At 41.3% G+C, this 17,450-nt stretch overlaps 1 protein-coding gene across 3 annotated transcripts in view; it reads left to right on the top strand.

The window, feature by feature from the left end:
* The window catches only part of TRIM44 (TRIM family member 44), a 124,445-nt gene that overhangs the window by 21,649 nt on the left and 85,346 nt on the right, over nt 1–17,450 (top strand). For all 3 annotated transcript variants that reach the window (XM_087423131.1, XM_087423130.1, XM_087423129.1), the window contains exon 2: nt 1,341–1,418. In XM_087423131.1, coding sequence (XP_087279257.1) covers nt 1,341–1,418 — 78 coding nt within the window. The remainder of the gene's footprint in view (nt 1–1,340; nt 1,419–17,450) is intronic.

Raw genomic sequence — 17,450 nt, 5'->3', positions numbered from 1 at the left:
TGCTGGGCACAGATACAGAGATAAAAGATGTAATTCTTGTCCTTAAGGAATTTAAAACATTGTGAGAGAGTCAGACAATAATAATAAAAATGTCTCATACATTTATTGTGTCTATCATGTGCCAGGCCCTGTTCTAAGCACTTTGACATATATTAGCTCATTTAATCTTACTAGGATCCTATGATATAGGTAACATTATTAGCTTCATATTACAGATAAAGAAACCGAGGCACAGAGAGGCTAAGTGACTTGCCTAAGGTCACACAGCTAGTGGTAGAGTTGGGACTTGAATTCAGGCAATGTGGCTCTAGAGTCTGTGCTGTAAATCTGTGCTGACCAATTCAGTAGTCACTAGCTATATATGTCTTTGGAGCGTTTGAAGTGTGGCTAGTCAAGTTGAATTGGACTGTAAGTGTGAAATACACACTAGATTTCAAAGACCTCATATGAAAAAAATATATAACATACCTCCTGTTGAAATTACATGTTGCAATGATAATATTTTGGATATACTGAGTTAAGTAAAATATATTAAAATTAATTTCACTTTATTTTTGTGGCTACTAGAAAACTTAAAATTAATATGTGACTTGCATTTATGGCTATATTACATTTCTATTGGACTGTGCTACTCTAAATCATTACAATGCAATAACAACAACAATAATAATAATAGTTTAGGTGACATTGAATACTTACTATGTGCCACACACTGTGCTAATTCCTTTACAAACCCTCAAAACAACACTATTTATTATTCCCATTCTATAGAAGAGGGAGAAGGTTTTAAGAAAGTCAGTAATTTGCCTGAGTTTGTCAATTAGTTAATGACAGACCCAAAATTTGAAAGCTTGTATGTCTGACGCAAAACCTGTACTCACCCAGCACACTGTAATACTATTTCCAATTAAATCTCTGGGCATTTTCTTTATTTTTCTTTTTCTAAGGATATTTTAATATTGCAAAGTTCTGTATTTGGTATGTGGAAGCTCAAAATAAAAATCACTGGGTCATAACATAGACATCTCTTCTGCAGAACCTCGGCCCTCAGTGGACACTGGCGCAATTGAGCCCTGTGATGAAGCAGTGAGTCAGCCTTTACAAATTGCATTTAATTTTCATTCCAATAGTTCTCTCAGGTCAGTGGGCAATTTATGTCCAGTGCCGCTTTGTCCATGGAGAAGAGAAAGAGGGGCAACACAGCTTTCCTTAGTCGTTTAGTTCTCTTGGCTGATAAGAGGAAAAAATTGCTTTCCATTTCATTGTCCCATGAAATGCTATTTGTGTTCGAGAGAGCAACAAAATGCTGTCTAATGACCTCTGACTTTTCTTTCTTCTAGAGCAAAGACTCAGGCGGACTGAAGGCGGCTATGATAGAGTTGGTGGAAAGGTTAAAGTTCAAGAGCTCAGACCCTAAAGTAAGTGTTGTTTTGGAATTGATTGGATGTTGGTACCCCAGGTATTTCATTCTCCTTGAGCTAAGTTCAAGGGATGTTAATGATCATCTATCTGAATATTGCATCAAGATCTAATTAAGCCTGCCCATCAAAACCAGTGTACTAATATGCCTAGAGATAAGTCATCTATTTTTCCACTTCTCTATTTTATGACTTACAACACATAATCATTAACTGTTTTTCCTGAACTGCAGACAAGTGCATTTTTAATCTTCCTTTACCGGGCCTTTGAGACTCCAGTCCTCTGTGTCCATTAAATCCAGCCATTAAAACCATCTGAGACACTGATGGGTTTAATGCTGGGGCTGGAACAGGCTCCAGACCCACCCAGTTGGTGTTCAGCGCTAGTGTCTTGTCTCTCTCCCGCTTACAGCAACCAGCTGCTACTGGGAATGCTTTTGTTCTCATGACCTGGAGTATGGTCTTGGAAGTGGTGTAAGCTTCCCAGCTTCCTTTGCAAGAAGTTAGGGGCTGTACGATTGATATTCAGGGTAGGGGTGGACTGGGAACTGAACATGCCAGAGGGATTATGACTAACACAGCCTTCCTTCTCCTACCCAGAAACTTACTGTGGCACTACCTGGTGTTGGTGCTGACTGGCTTTACCCGAGAGTCAAAGCCTCTGACAATTCAATAGGGAAAGGAGCACGATTTTGTTTGACTTTTATCTCCTTTTTTTTTTTTTAATTTAAAGCTCTTTATAAGGGGAATAAGACTAGCATTTCTTGAGCACCTACTAAGAGCCAGGCACTGTGCTAGGAGCCTTACATACCTTTAAAAAAAATTACAGTAGGGGCCGGCCCAGTGGCACAAGTGGTTAAGTGCGCGCGCTCCGCTACGGCGGCCTGGGGTTCGCTGGTTCGGATCCTGGGTGTGCACCTACGCACTGCCTGGCAAGCCATGCTGTGGTGGCATCCCATATAAAGTGGAGGAAGGTGGGCACGAATGTTAGCCCAGGGCCAGTCTTCCTCAGCAAAAAAAGAGGAGGATTGGCAGATGTTAGCACAGGGCTGATCTCACACACACAAAAAAATTACAGTAAAATATACATAATGAAATTTACCATTTTAACTATTTTTTTTTTCTTGGTGAGGAAGATTAGCCCTGAGCTAACATCTGTTTCCAATCCTCCTCTTTTTGCTGAGGAAGATTGGCCCTGAGCTATCATCTGTACCCACCTTTCTCTATTTTATATGTGGGACGCCTGCCACAGCATGGCTTGATAAGCAGTGGGTAGGTCCGCACCCGGGATCCAAACCTGCACAGTCTGGGCCGCCAAAGTGGAGCGTGGGAACTTAACCACTACACCCCTATTTTAACTATTTTTAATGTACGGTTTAGTGGCATTAAGTACCTTCACATTGTTTTGCAAACATTATCACCATTTATCTGCAGAACTTTTTCATCATCTAAACTGAAATTCTGTACCCATTAAACACTAACTGCTCATTCCTCCCTCCTCTTACATACTTGTGATTATTGCAACAACCCTATAAAATAGCTTATTATTTCCATTTTATTGATAAGGACACTGAGGCTCAGAGACGTAGGGCCGTTTGCCCCAAACCTGGTATAATTTAGAGCTGGGATTCAAGTGCCTGTGCTCTTTCTTTTATATCATGCTACAGAACAATCACTGGGTTTCATCTCCTTGCTACCTTTCTATAATCACATTGTGCTTCTGTTTTCTAATCTGAAACATTATTTGAGGCAGGGCCAGACAATGGAAGGCTCTTCAGAAGGTGGCTGCAGTCACCAGTCTACAGAATAATTTTCTCTTCATACAGTATTGAAAGTATTGTCTTCTAGTTTAATTAAGGCTCCAGAGATAGAGAGTATCTTGATGGAAAAAGATTGGGGTAACCTTTATCAATTTTCTTAGCTCAGAGTAGAAAGACTTCTGGTGTAAGTAGTTTTCCTTTAGTGAGGATGAACCAGTTAAAGATTACTGAAAGTTTTTTTACCAAGGTTTTCTGGTTTCTGGGACAACAGCGGTCCTGAAGGAGACAACTGTATTTTCTGTTTCTGCCACACCCACATGCGGTAGAGAGCTAGAGGATGAGTACAGATTACACTGAGTGGCTTCTTTACGTGATGATAATACAAGTAAAGTGCTTTGGGATCCTTTATGAGTGCATACAGTGCTTCTGATGAGAAACTTGGTGAGAGAGTTGAGTGGTCCCATGAGAGCAACCCATGGAAGCTTCAGGATTTCCCATGATGCATCATGAGCTAAAGGATGTTTGTTAGGACCTGACTTGGTCTTGGATATATGTACACGCACTCACCTCTCTTTTGTCTTCTCTTTATCTTGCCCTGGATTATTTCCCATCAGTCTATTTTATTTTTAAGCCTCTTGCTGGTCTGTCATATGCAAATGCTATATATACCTAAAGCCAGCTTGAAGAAGGACCAATGTAATTGCAGGATGACTGCCAGATCACAAAGGGGGGGGGTGAAAAATGGGACACTTAAATACATAATTTATGCAACAAAGAAAATTTTTCCGGAAATAAATTGCAGTCTTCCAAGAGAATCCTTAAGTTTTTAGCTTGTTCTGTTTTCCCTCAGAACCCACCATCCCTTTTTTTAGGTTGGCCTATTTAAGAAGGGCAGACTCTCTCAGCTTTATGACCTGTCATTCCCTGGCATAGCAGCTTTACATAGAGGCAGTGACTGAGTCCTGGAGCACTGAGGACCATCCCTGCCTCACTTCCTCCAAAATTCCCTGAAGCATCACAAAGCACAATTAGTCCAGACACTGAAGTCGGCTGGGGACTCAGTGAATTTGTATCTCTGAGTTTTGCCAGAGAGGAGTAGAAGATGCCTAGGTTAACCAATTTTTTAAATTATAAAATAATATATGCTTATAAATTTAAAAAATACAGGGGCCGGCCTGGTGGCGTGGCAGTTAAGTTCGCGTGCTCTGCTTCGGCAGCCCAGGGTTCACAGGTTCGGATCCCCAGCGCAGACCAATTCTCTCCTGTCAAGCCATGCTGTGGCCGCATCCCATATAAAGTAGAGGAAGATGGGCATGGATGTTAGCCCAGGGCCAATCTTCCTCAAGCAAAAAGAGGAAGATTGGCAACAGATGTTAGCTCAGGGCTAATCTTCTTCACATCACATCAACAAAACAAAGAATAAAAACCACATGGTCATCTCAATAGATGCAGAGAAGGCATTTGACAAGATACAACATCCATTTATGATAAAAATTCTCAACAAAATGGGAATAGAAGGAAAGTACCTCAACATAATAAAGGCTATTTATGACAAACCCACAGCCAACATCATACTCAATGGGGAAAGACTGAAAGCCATTCCTCTGAGAACAGGAACGAGGCAGGGCTGCCCACTCTCACCACTCCTGTTCACCATAGTACAGGAGGTTTTGGCCAGAGCAATTAGGCAAGAAAAAGGAATAAAAGGAATCCAAATAGGTAACGAAGAAGTGAACTCACTATTTGCAGATGACATGATTTTATATATAGAAGACCCTAAAGAATCCGTTGGAAAACTATTAGAAATAATCAACAACTACAGCAAAGTTGCAGGGTACAAAATCAATCTATAAAAATTAGTTGCATTTCTGTATGCTAATAATGAACTAACAGAAAGAGAGCTCAAAAAGATAATACCATTTACAATTGCATCAAAAAGAATAAAATACCTAGGAATAAATCTTACCAAGGAGGTGAATGACCTATACAATGAGAACTACAAGACATTATTGAAAGAAATCGATGATGACATAAAGAAATGGAAAGATATCCCATGCACGTGGATTGGAAGAATAAACATAGTTAAAACGTCTATATTACCTAAAGCAATCTACAGATTCAATGCAATCCCAATCAGAATCCCAATGACATTCTTCACGGAAATAGAAAAAAGAATATGAAAATTTATATGGGGCAACAAAAGACCCCGAATAGCTAAAGCAGTCCTAAGAAAAAAGAACAAAGCAGGAGGCGTCACAATCCCTGACTTCAAAACATACTACAAAGCAATAGTAATCAAAACAGCATGGTACTGGTACAAAAACAGACACACAGATCAATGGAGCAGAATTGAAAGCCCAGAAATAAAACCACACATATGCGGACAGCTAATTTTCGACAAAGGAGCCAAGAACATACAATGGAGAAAGGAAAGTCTCTTCAATAAATGGTGTTGGGAAAACTGGACAGCCACATGCAAAAGAATGAAAGTGGACCATCTGCTATCGCCATTCACAAAAATTAACTCAAAGTGGATCAAAGACCTGAAGGTGAGACCTGAAACTATAAAACTCATAGAGGAAAATATAGGCAATACACTATTTGACATTGGTCATAAAGGAATCTTTTCAGATGACATGCCTACCCAGACTAGGGAAACTAAAGAAAAAATAAACAAGTGAGACTCTATCAGATTAAAGAGCTTCTACAAGACCAACGAAACCAGAATCAAGATGAACAGACAACCCACCAGCTGGGAGAGAATATTTGCAAAACATACATCTGACAAGGGGTTGACCTCCATAATATATAAAGAACTCACACAACTGAACAACAAAAAAACGAACAACCCGATCAAAAAATGGGCAGAGGAAATGAACAGACACTTCTCCAAAGAAGATATACAGATGGCCAATAGGCACATGAAAAGATGTTCAACATCATTAATCATCAGGGAAATGCAAATCAGAACAACACTAAGATATCACCTCATGCCTGTTACAATGGCTATAATCACCAAGACAAAAACAACAAATGTTGGAGAGGATGTGGAGAAACAGGAACCCTCATACACAGCTGGTGGGAATGCAAACTGGTGCAGCCTCTATGGAAAACGGTATGAAGATTCCTCAAAGAATTAAAAATAGAGATGCCCTATGATCCAGCCATCCCACTACTGGGAATCTATTCAACAAACCTGAAATCAACAATCCAAAGAGGCTTATGCACTCCTATGTTCATTGCAGCATTATTCACCATAGCCAAGAAGTGGAAGCAACCTAACTGACCCTCGACTGATGATTGGATCAAGAAAATGTGGTATATATATACAATGGAATACTACTCAGCCATAAAAGAAGACAAAATCGTCCCATTTGCAACAACATGGATGGGCCTGGAGAGTATTATGTTAAGTGAAGTAAGCCAGAAGGAGAAAGACAAACACTGTATGATCTCACTCATATGTGGAATATAAACCAACACATGGACAGAGAAAACTGTATTGTGGTTACCAGGGGCAATGGGGGTAGGGGGTGGGCACAAGGGGTGAAGGGAGACATATATATGGTGATGGACAAACAAAAATGTACGACCCAAAATTTCACAATGTTAAAAACTATTAAAACATCAACAACAAAAAAAATACAGATATCCATAAAGGAAAAGTAAGATGAATTTCCCCTGAGTTAACCGTTATTAACAATTTGGTATATAACCTTCTAGGCCATTTTCTAGGCCAAGTGTGGAAATACACTTCTAAGATTTTTTACAAAAATTATACTATACCAATGGTTTTATTACACAGAATATCTTAGACATTCTTCTGTGTCAGTAATATAGACAATTCTTCTAAGTGAGATGCCTCATTTTGTCCAAAATATTTGTCAGACTCCCTCTTTTCTTCCAGACTGGTAGTTCATAAACTTTAATGTGCATGAAAATCACCTGGAGGACTTATTAAAATACAGAGTGCTGGGCCCAGCTCCAGAGTTTCTGATTCAGTGGGTCTGGGGGTACTAGAGACTGTGCTGTACCTTGGCTATTTTCCTTCCTTCTTATTTTGATTTTTTTCATTCCTTTCAGCAAATAGCCAGAAGAACCCTTGTAAATAAGTCCAAGTGGTTTCAACTTTGAAAATAAAATAAATAAAAATCCAGGCTTAGAAAACAAATAAATTGAGCCAAGGTAGCAAAAGAGTAGGGGAGGGGAAAGGGAGGTGGACTGAGGAGTCAGCTGAGGCGGCCTGAGAGGGCAGGATTCCTTTAAACCGTCATGTCCAGCAGAGAAATAGCAAAGCCTAAAGAGGGAAAGGAGTCCTGGTCAGGATTTAGGAGGATGATCAAGGCCCATGCCATGGTCCAGGAGTGGGCTGAGTTCTAAAACCAGAGGAGACATCAACCCCCAGCCACTAGGGGCAAGCCTGAGGACGGGACTCGAGCCGGTGGGGGTTGGTAAAGAAAGCTCAGGAGCAGATGGGGTTGTGTGCGTGCATGTTGCTGTAGTGAGCCTTGTTTGCAAGGGTGCATACCTAGGGATCTAGAACTTTGTGTACAGTGGAAACAGATGTGTGTGTGTGTGGTGAGGAAGATTGGCCCTGAGCTAACATCTGTGGCCAATCTTCCTCCTTTTGCTTGAGGAAGAGTGGCCCTGAGCTAACCCAATCTTCCTCCATTTTGTATGTGGGCCACCGCCACAGCCTGGCTTGATGAGCGGTGTGTAGGTCTCCACCTGGGATCCGAACCCGCAAACCCCAGGTTGCTAAAGCGGAGCGTGCAATCTTAACCACTATGCCGCCACTGGGCTGGCCCCAAGAGATTATTTTTAATAACAAACAATCTTTAGTTTGTTTAATTTGAAGTGGTCTTTTAAATAATAAGACATCCTAATGTGTTTGACATGATCCAGTTGGCAAACTTTTTTTTCACCCAACCTTTTCAGAAACATCTATTGCACAAAGCAGAATTTTTTTCTATAGATTTCTTATATTTATGCTGAACGTTAGGGAAATTTAACAGATGTAGTTAATGGGGGGGTGTTTATCTTTCCATCTGTAACTGGATTTTTAGGAAATTTAAAGTGTTCTGAGTTTTTTACAGCTTTCATTTGTAGTGACTATGCGTTCTTTCATAGTTTACCCAGAGGAAACTGAAGCTTAGAAAACAAATTGATTCCCTTCCTTTGCCCTGTCCAATCTGTCAGAAAGCACTGAACCAAAAGCATAACATGCTAAGCTCACTCAAACCAACCGCTTATTATGCAGTTAATAACAGCTACTTTCTCTATTATATGTTGATTACTTTTCTTTCCTTCTAAGACGTGTTGTTCATTGTTTCCTGTAGCTGGCATGCTTGAAACAGTTAAAAACACAGTTGTGTATCTCAAATTCATACTAAACTTATACGAAGTTATTCTCAACAAAAAGCGTCTTAGACTCAAATCAAGTGGCTCACATTACTCTGTCTAACTGGAGTGGGATTAAACATGGAATCTAGTCACGCTAAGACTGCCTAAAATGTCAGGTTTTTTCCTTTTTTTCTCCAGTTGCTAAAGGTGTTCTTAGTGAGTTGTGAAACCAAAGAATTGTCTAGCAACATGAAATTAGTTAAAAAGATCTGAGAATTATTTTCTTATTTTGTTTTTATTTAGCATTTTATAATTGCAAGAGAACTTTACAGTCATTTTTAACAGCTGTATCACTGACATGGAACACAGTCCAGTCCTTCACTCTTCTGTGCTAATCAGACTCTTGTTTGTTTGATAGGTTTTGCATGTACAAATAGTAATGGATGTAAGCAAAACCTAACTTGAATTCTTGTTGTTAGTGTCCTGTTATTCACCAGAGTCAAGCCAGGCCTCTTGCTGGTCCTTGCCCTGCCCCAAGACAGAAGCATTCATGGGGGCAGTGTTTATTCAACAACTGAAGCAGAGGATTGAGATGCATCAGTTATCGAGTTAATTCATTCAAAAAGTGTTCCCTTGGGTGGAAGGTTGTTAGAATTATTGACCTGTCTCTGTACTCTTCATAAAAAATGAAGTTGTAATTAGTAATCTTGGAGGGCATGAATTGTTTATTTTGTTTCTGTATCCTCAAGCCCTATTAGCATGGTGCATGGCACGTAGTAATAGATATGCAATATCTATTACAACAACCCTATGAAAGGAACTATTATTATTTGCCCTGTTTTGTGAATGAGCAATTCAAGACTTAGAGGGGTTAAATAGCTTGCTAGTAAGTGGTGGGACCAGGACTTAACTGCAGATTCGTCTCACTCCATGTTCTTCAGCCCCCGCTATTGTTGAACCCATGGTTGAGTAGATACATATACATATAGCCTGTCATTGCTAGCAGTATGGCTCTTCACTGACTGTTTGTCCCTTACATTCTTACCTCCCTTTACTGGATTGTGCAGCCACAGGTCACCACAATCCTAGGAGTTCCAGGACTGGAGAATGGCCTTTTCTAACAGAAAATGTGGGGAGATGCAAAGGAGCCATGACAGCCCCAGAGTATTCAGCCCTGGCTAAAAGAAGAACTGAGGCAAGTGCTTCAGTGGTGTCCCCTTATTGATGGAGGACACCAAAAGGGGACAGTACCTGTGCTTTCTCAGGTATGATCCAGGCTCAGAGGAATGGAATCCACCCACAAGCAAATGTGGCCCCTTTTTATCCTCTGTTGACATTTGGGCAGCGGAAAGAGGAGGAACAAGCTCTTGCCCTCCGTCACCATTCCCCTGCCTTTGTCAAAACAAAACGACTTCCCCATTTCTTCATCTCCCGCTTTTAAAAGTAATACATGTTCTTTGTAGAAAAATGTGGAAAATAAAGACAGGTATAAAGAAGAAAGAAAAAAGTCAGGCATTTTTCTTCTACCAGCAGTGGTTTGTGAGCTTTGAATACTTGTTTTTTGGGGGTTTATTTTGGTGAGGAAGATTGGCCCTGAGCTAACATCTGCTGCCAGTCTTCCTCTTTTTGCTGAGGAAGTTTGGCCCTGGGCTAACATCTGTGCCCACATCCATCTACTTTATTTGTGGGCCACCTGCCACAGCACAGCTTGATAAGCGGTGCATAGGTCTGTGCCCGGGATCCGAACCTGCAAACCCCTGACCGCTGAAGCAGAGCACGCACACTTAAGCACTGTGCCACCAGGCTGGCCCCTGAATGCTTTATTTTTTGAAATGCAGATTCTTGAGCCTCACCCAGAGCATCTAATTTGGTAGTTCTGAGATCTGCTTTTTTAATATGAAGCCTTGATGATTCTGATGCACATGATCAGGACACCACAGTTTGAAACACACCAATGAAAAAATTAGTTAATATTATGGTCTTTGCCTTTCCAGTAGAAAATTAGTATTAGTCTCTCTATATATAACTATTATTCTATGTGCATATATATATATATATGTATAGAACTATATGACTATATATATACACATATATATATACACATATATATATAGTTTGTATCCTGCTTTTTTCACCTAATGTTATCCCTTTTAATGCATACATTTTTATGATTTGAATCCACTTCCATTGTTGAACGCTAATTTAGAAAACTGAAATCCTGAAGGCCAATCTGCCATTATTGCCAAATGGAAATTTTACCTAATAAGGCATTTCTGTTTTCTTCCTAATAGCATAAGCAGATTCTGAGAGTTGTTTTTTGTTGTTGTTGTTTTGAGGCAGGCATGACAGTCACAGTCTAAGGTTATTCAGGAACAGTTGAAACTGAGTTAATGCAGTCAGATACACAGTCATGCAGTCAGCCCCACGCTGTCAGTTTCACAGCATCTACCTCCCCAGTGTTCAGCTGTCTCACATGATGTGACTGAATGAATAAATGTAGGGCTCAGTTGGAAGTCTGAGGCTGTCTGCACTAACCCCTCCCACTTTACAGATGGGGAAACTGAGGTGCCAAGAGAGTAACGGTTCTTGCCCGAGGTCACCCAGGCAGTTATAGCAGAGCTGGAGCAGGTTGACCACTTTTAGGACTACAGCTCTGTAGTTTTCCCAATAAAGAGAAGTTTTGTCCATTTGACAAGGATGTGGAAAAATTGGAACCCTCATACATTTCTGGTGGGAATGTAAAATGGTGCAATCACTTTGGAAAACAGTCTGGCAGTCCTCAAAAAGTTAAACATAGAGTTGCCATATGACTCAGCAATTCCATTCTTGGGTATATACCCAAGAGAAATGAAAATGTAAGTCTACACAAAAATTGCACACTGGTGTTCATAGCAGCATTATTCATACTACCAGAGTGTGGAAACAACCCAACTGATGTATGTGGTACGTCCATACAATGGAATACTGTTTGGCAGTAAAAAGAAATGAAGTACTGATAGATGCTGCAACAAGGATAACCCTCAAAAACATTATGCTAAGTGAAAGAAGCCATTCACAAAAGACCAAACATTGCATGATTCCATTTATATGAAATGTCCAGAATAGGCAAATTTATAGAGATAGGAAGTAGACTCGTTGCCTGGGGCTGGGGGAAATGGAGGAATTGGAGAGGGGGATGACTGCTACTTTGTATAGAATTTCTTTTTGGGGTGATGAAAATGTTCTAAAAATGGTTGTGGTGATGATTGCACAACTCTGTGAATATACTGATGTAAGGGAGGAAGACATATCCTTTACCCACTCTGGGTCCTGCTGGCTGGGGTACAAATTAAATTGACATGAGACAATAACAGGAGAAAATCAAACAAAGCTTTATAACATGTATACATGGCAGAAACCCAGGAAAGTGGGTAACTCGCCAAAATGGCAGAGGCTCTCATCTTAAATACCATCTTCAGCTAAAGACAAAGGAGGATGTTGGGGGTGGGGGGAGTCAGTTATGGAACAGTACCAGAAAAGCAGTAAACTAGAGTAAGGTTATTATACAGATTTAAGTCCTTGCCTTCTGCATTGATAAGAGTTTCTAGAGAGGTCATTCCCCCTTCTTACTGGTACAGAGAGGGAGATACCTTTACAAATGGAGATTTCCCTTACAAATGTAAATGTCTCTTACGAAGGATAACTTCTACTTTTACTTGGTTTTCGGAGCTTTGATAAGAATAGGCTTAGCAAGGACCCTCCCAGTCTGTCAATACCCAGAGTTATCTATGGTGATGGCCTCTCCTGGGGACAGGCCTTCTAAAATTTCTTTTAGGCAGTTAGTGGGGAGCTGAGCGGGGGTCAAAGTTTCTTTCAGAGTCTTTTGTTCTTGAAAATAATCAAGGCAAAGAGACATATTTTGAGGTGGCCAATTCTGATCCCCCACACTAAAAACCACTGAATCGCACACTTTAAATGGGTGAATTGCATTATACGTGAATGAATCATATCTCAATAAAGCTGTTGAGAGAGAGAGAGTGAGATTACCCCCTGAATCACTTTTCTCAGCCCTTCACTTGAAGTGTCAGCAGTGAATAGTCTTTTTCTTTCTCCTTTCCTATTCAGACAGGGATGAGGGTCAGAAACCTGATGTTAGCCTCTGTCAGGGGGAGGCGGTATTCTACGGCTATTGAAAGCTCAGGCTCTGGCATCAAACTGCCCTGGGACAGATCCCCTCCGGTGTTGATAGCTCTGCGATCTTGGGCAGATCCTGTGCTTAACCTCTCCATTTCTCAGGTTTTTTGTTTTTTCAGCTAGAGTTGTTAGGAAGATTAAATGAGATAATCCATTTAAAGTGCTTAGTGCAACATCCTGTAAATGGTGGCTTCTGCCAGCTTTCTCCTAGTCCTTAGAACCACCTCTCCTTCCATGGGGGCAGTCCTCCCATCACCCTGCGCCCCCCACCTCCCCCGCCCCCAGCCCAGTTGAGGAGATCTTCCAATCCACGTAGAGGAAAAGAAGCCACTTATTTATAACTAACTAGATTCTATACTTTGATCAATTAACACTTCTCAGGTCAGTGACACTTACAGATTGCAGGTTTTAAAGGGCATTGCTACCTCTTTGGGTGATAACGACAAGCTGATAAATTGAGTTGAATCTCCATAGCTGGGATCCCTTGGTGTTGCTGCTGGCTGGCTGATTCTGTGGGCTTTGCATGGCTGCCTTGCTGGGGGTTAGTTCGGTGTAGTTCTGTTGGCCTTTCAAGTCAAAGCAAATGTATCTGCCTTGGGAGTATGCAGTTGTGTGTCCATATATTCCCAATAGAAACAAATCAATGCATAGAAGCAATTATGTTTATTGTTATGGAGCAAACTCTGTAGTTAGCAAAACTGCCTGGTGCCAAATTAAAAGAAAAATAAAGAAATTAAGAGTCACAAAAGAAATTAATGTCGCATTTAAGAGACACATTAGGAGATATATCCCCACTTTAAAGTTAGCATCTCTGAGATTCTTGTTTCCTTCCTGCTTCCCCTTCCCCGGCAGCTTTACCCTTTGGCTCTTCTCTTTCTGTTGGAGCCCCTGAGTTCCTAATTGAAGCACTCTACAACTCAAGTCTAGGCATTTTAAAACTAGGGTGGACATGGTTTCTGAGCTGCCTGGTGGGCTGGAGTATTGTTGGAAAGCAAAGGGATTGAGCCTTAAATGGCTTGATAAAATTAACACATGGTAATATTCTTCCCCTGCTCCCGCTCCTCTTTGCATTGATAGGAGACTTGATAATATACTCTCTGCCAGAGCTTGAAGGGCTGATACGTGGCCAAGGTGGAGAGGGGAGTGGAGCTGTCCGGACTTCCGCATAGTAGCCACGCTTCACATTCCCAGTGCAGGATTGTATTTGACACTTAATTTAGGAGCATGGATACCTAGATATAAAACTTCCCTGCAATAGTAGTGATAAAAACCACCCAGATTTTTATTTAGGGGCCCCCTCCCTCCCCTTTTCTGTTAGTTCATCCTCTCATTCACCTAGAAAATAAAACTCATGTTTGCTCAAGGAAAAAGGTGTTTTCTTTGATATCTTGAGGCTAAAGCTACAGCATGCACCTCTCAGTCTACCTCAGTCTGTATGTAGATGCTTGTATGTGTATATAAACGTAAAATCTGAGAACCACAGCTCTCCCCTGATTGACTCTGTATTTAGCCAAAGGGCAAAATCCATCCGGTCTCTGCAGCTGTGTAGAGAACTTCCATTCAACCCAGTGATCCAATTGAGGACCATCACCTTGTGGAATGGCGTTTACTTCTGTAGCAGGTGAAATAGATTCTGTGATATCCGCTTAATTCCTAACTCAACCTAATTAGACATTATAACCCCCATTTAACAGATAAATAAACAGATTTAAGAGGTTTAATGACTTGTCCAAGGCCACAGGGCTAATGATGCCAATAAATTGCCTTTCTATGCTTGCTATACAGAATTATTAGTAGTTGTAGGAAGTTATTAACTTTTTACCTAGAGAAGGTGGGTTGGGAATAGTATACCAATATAGAGTTTGTTCAGACTTTTAGGGAAAAAAATTACATTGAATGTGACATGCTTTCCTTTACCTATATGGTGAAAGAGCACAGACATTGGAGTCAGGTGATCCGAGTCCATATACTGGCACTTATTACCTGTATCACTTGATTTGTCTGAGCCTTCAGTTTCATCTATAAAATAGGACTAATCATATTACGTTTTTATTAACGAGTACCCTGAAAACGGAAGGTTTTGAGGAGCTTTTTGCCTTTCCGAGAAAAGGCAGCCATTGCTCCCTGACAGCCTGTCACCATTTACTGAAACTGAGGCAGAGAGCCTCCGCCTGACATCCTTACTCTTCAATGCCCAGAATGTGTGAGAAAGTCCTCCCTGTGTTCCCTTGGGAAATTAGAATCTGCACTCCCAAGGGTGTAGGCTCTCTTTCTCTAAAAAAGTATCTGGCGGCTCTTTATCTGTGAGAGCTCAGTGGGTCCCATATGAAAAGCACACAGTCAGTGTTCACCGTTACTGTTATCTGGCCCAGCAGAACAGTTCTGCTGATGTTCCTTTGTGCCCAGAGAGGATAAAATATCTGTGAGAACCATGTCATTACCCCTATTTTACAGATGAAGAAACTTGCCCCTTTCTGAGTTCAGAAGCGTAGAGTTAGCAGAGCCAGTGCTCAAACCCCTTTCTCTACCACAACAAACTCCATGAGCTTTACCATTTTGACCCTCTGTGGCACAGAAGACTCAGAAAACGTGAGATCTCCATCTCAGTGCCCTTTCCTTAGTGTTCCTGGAGGTGTGCAGTTGTTTTGGTTCTGTGGTTTCGATAGTATACAAATAGCTGTGGCTTTGCAGGGAAGGTGTTTGGGTAGAGAACTGGGATGGAGGTGGAGGGGTGACAATTTAAAACAACTTAAAAATTGTTTTAAAATTGCTTTAATCATCAGCAGATAAAGTAGGCTTTCTTTGTATATTCAAGTCTAAGAGGCTTGAAAATAGTATAATTTCTGTTTAATTGCCCCCTGAAACTTTCAGTATCAGTTTCCACCTCCCACTTCCCACACGATAGTTCCTGAAGCAGAAGCTGTCATTCTAGTTTGTGCTCAGTTTAAGGTAGAAAGAAAGCAAGAAAAAAGGTGAATTAGGAACTCTCACTCTTATTCTTGTTTGTTTTATGTCCTGGGTGTCTCTGGGAACTCATTCTTCTGCTTTCACATTTCTACAGGAGGTCACCCAGAATTTTTTCTGTTCACTCAGAAAAAGTGGTGCTCAGAAGTTTGTGATTGCTTTCTTTATTGCCACCCTGGGGTCAGGCAAAGAGAGAAGCATCTTAAGAGCAAGAAATACTATCGAATCAAAGTGAGCCCAACATCCCCCTTGAACTGTTCTTTGGTGCATCCAATTCAGTGCCGTGACACGGGGTTACACATCAAGTTGTCATGGCAATAGTCATAGCAGCTGACAACATGAACAAGCAGCCCTGGGAGGAGAGGATGCTTGGCAATGATGCCACAACCATAGTGGTTAGATCTCCATCTCTCACACTAAGGGCTGCCTGTCAGTCTGCTGTGACTGTGTCTCTCTCAGATGACTAGGGGTGCACAGTTGCTATCCACTTCACAGCTGAGTAGCAGATTCAATTCAAGTGTTTATTAGGATCTTTCAAGTACAGAGCCTCTAGGAAACATGGTCCCGAGCCTCTAATGCTGTGTATGTGTGTATGTGTGCATGTATGTGTATATTTATGTTTGTATGTGGAGGAGGGAAAACCATGAAAGGGAGGAGATTCAGAAGAAACATATTACGGGGTTGTATGCGTGAAGCTGTGAAAGAACAGTAGAGTACTTAGGCTCAAGTACCAAAATTTATAGTCTCAGCGAGAAGCACTCTGGCAAAAATAGAGGAAGGCTGGAGTATTCTGACTGAAATGTGGGGTTCCCTGAAAGAATGTGATTCTGAGAGTCAAAGGTAGAAGCCAAGCCAAAGACTATATAAGACAAAGCTAAGGTCTAAACACCAAGGAGGAGGGAGTGAGGGGCATATATAGTTACTAAGTCCGAAGGGGCCAAAGGTGGAATTTGAGGTCAACATTAGAAATCCAAGAATTCAGGGCCAAGCAGAGATGAGAACAAGTGGGAGGTAGGATCAGGATCCCAACAGTTTCTTCAAATCACCCAGAAGCTCTTTGTGACTCAGAATTTTGTTTCAGCAAGTTAGTGGTGCAAGTGAGAGTGTGACTGGGGTAAAGGGCCCAGGTTTGGTAGGCAGGTGGAGCTAAAATGGAGCATTTGGGTCTAGAGAAGGGGTATAGATATTAGTAGAGAGCAGGGGAAGGAATGCAAGGGAGGGCTTTTCACAGACATGAGGCAGGCGTCTTCAGTCAGGCCGTGCCGGAGAGGCGAGATGTGGGATGGCGTCTGACATTCCGTCGGAGTGTTTTGACCACCATTGTGTGCAAGACACTAAGCAAGGGTGTCGTAATTTCTCTTCCGGTTGTTAAGTCACGAGACCTGTTATCTGGTGGAGAAAATAAACTTGAGTCCAGAGTTTAGAGCCTGGCTTATTGCCTCAACGGTGGTATCGTTGAGGGGAAGTGGGGGAGCAGGACGAGGTTTGAAGGGAAGACGTGGAAGAATAATGTTGTGGTGAGAAAGCAGATTGTGTATGTCAGACTGTGTGGGTTCACATTCTGACTTTGCCACTGTGTGTGTGAATTTGAGCAGGTGTCTTCCCCCCTCTGTACCTCAGTTTCTTCATCTGTAAAGCTGACGTAATACTCATTGCCGCCTCTTGGTATCACTGTGATGATTAATTGAAGTAATACCTGTAAAGTACCTAGAATAGTGCCTGATATCCGGGCACTCAAAAAAGGTGGCAATGATAATGAAGAGGAGGAGGGAGAGGATTCAGTTTGAGGCTT

Source organism: Ceratotherium simum, chromosome 34, assembly GCF_057802395.1.
Source record: "Ceratotherium simum simum isolate JZ-2026a chromosome 34, ASM5780239v1, whole genome shotgun sequence".
In the NCBI taxonomy this organism is placed as follows: Eukaryota; Metazoa; Chordata; class Mammalia; order Perissodactyla; family Rhinocerotidae; genus Ceratotherium; species Ceratotherium simum.
This window is presented reverse-complemented; position numbering and strand designations above follow the sequence as displayed.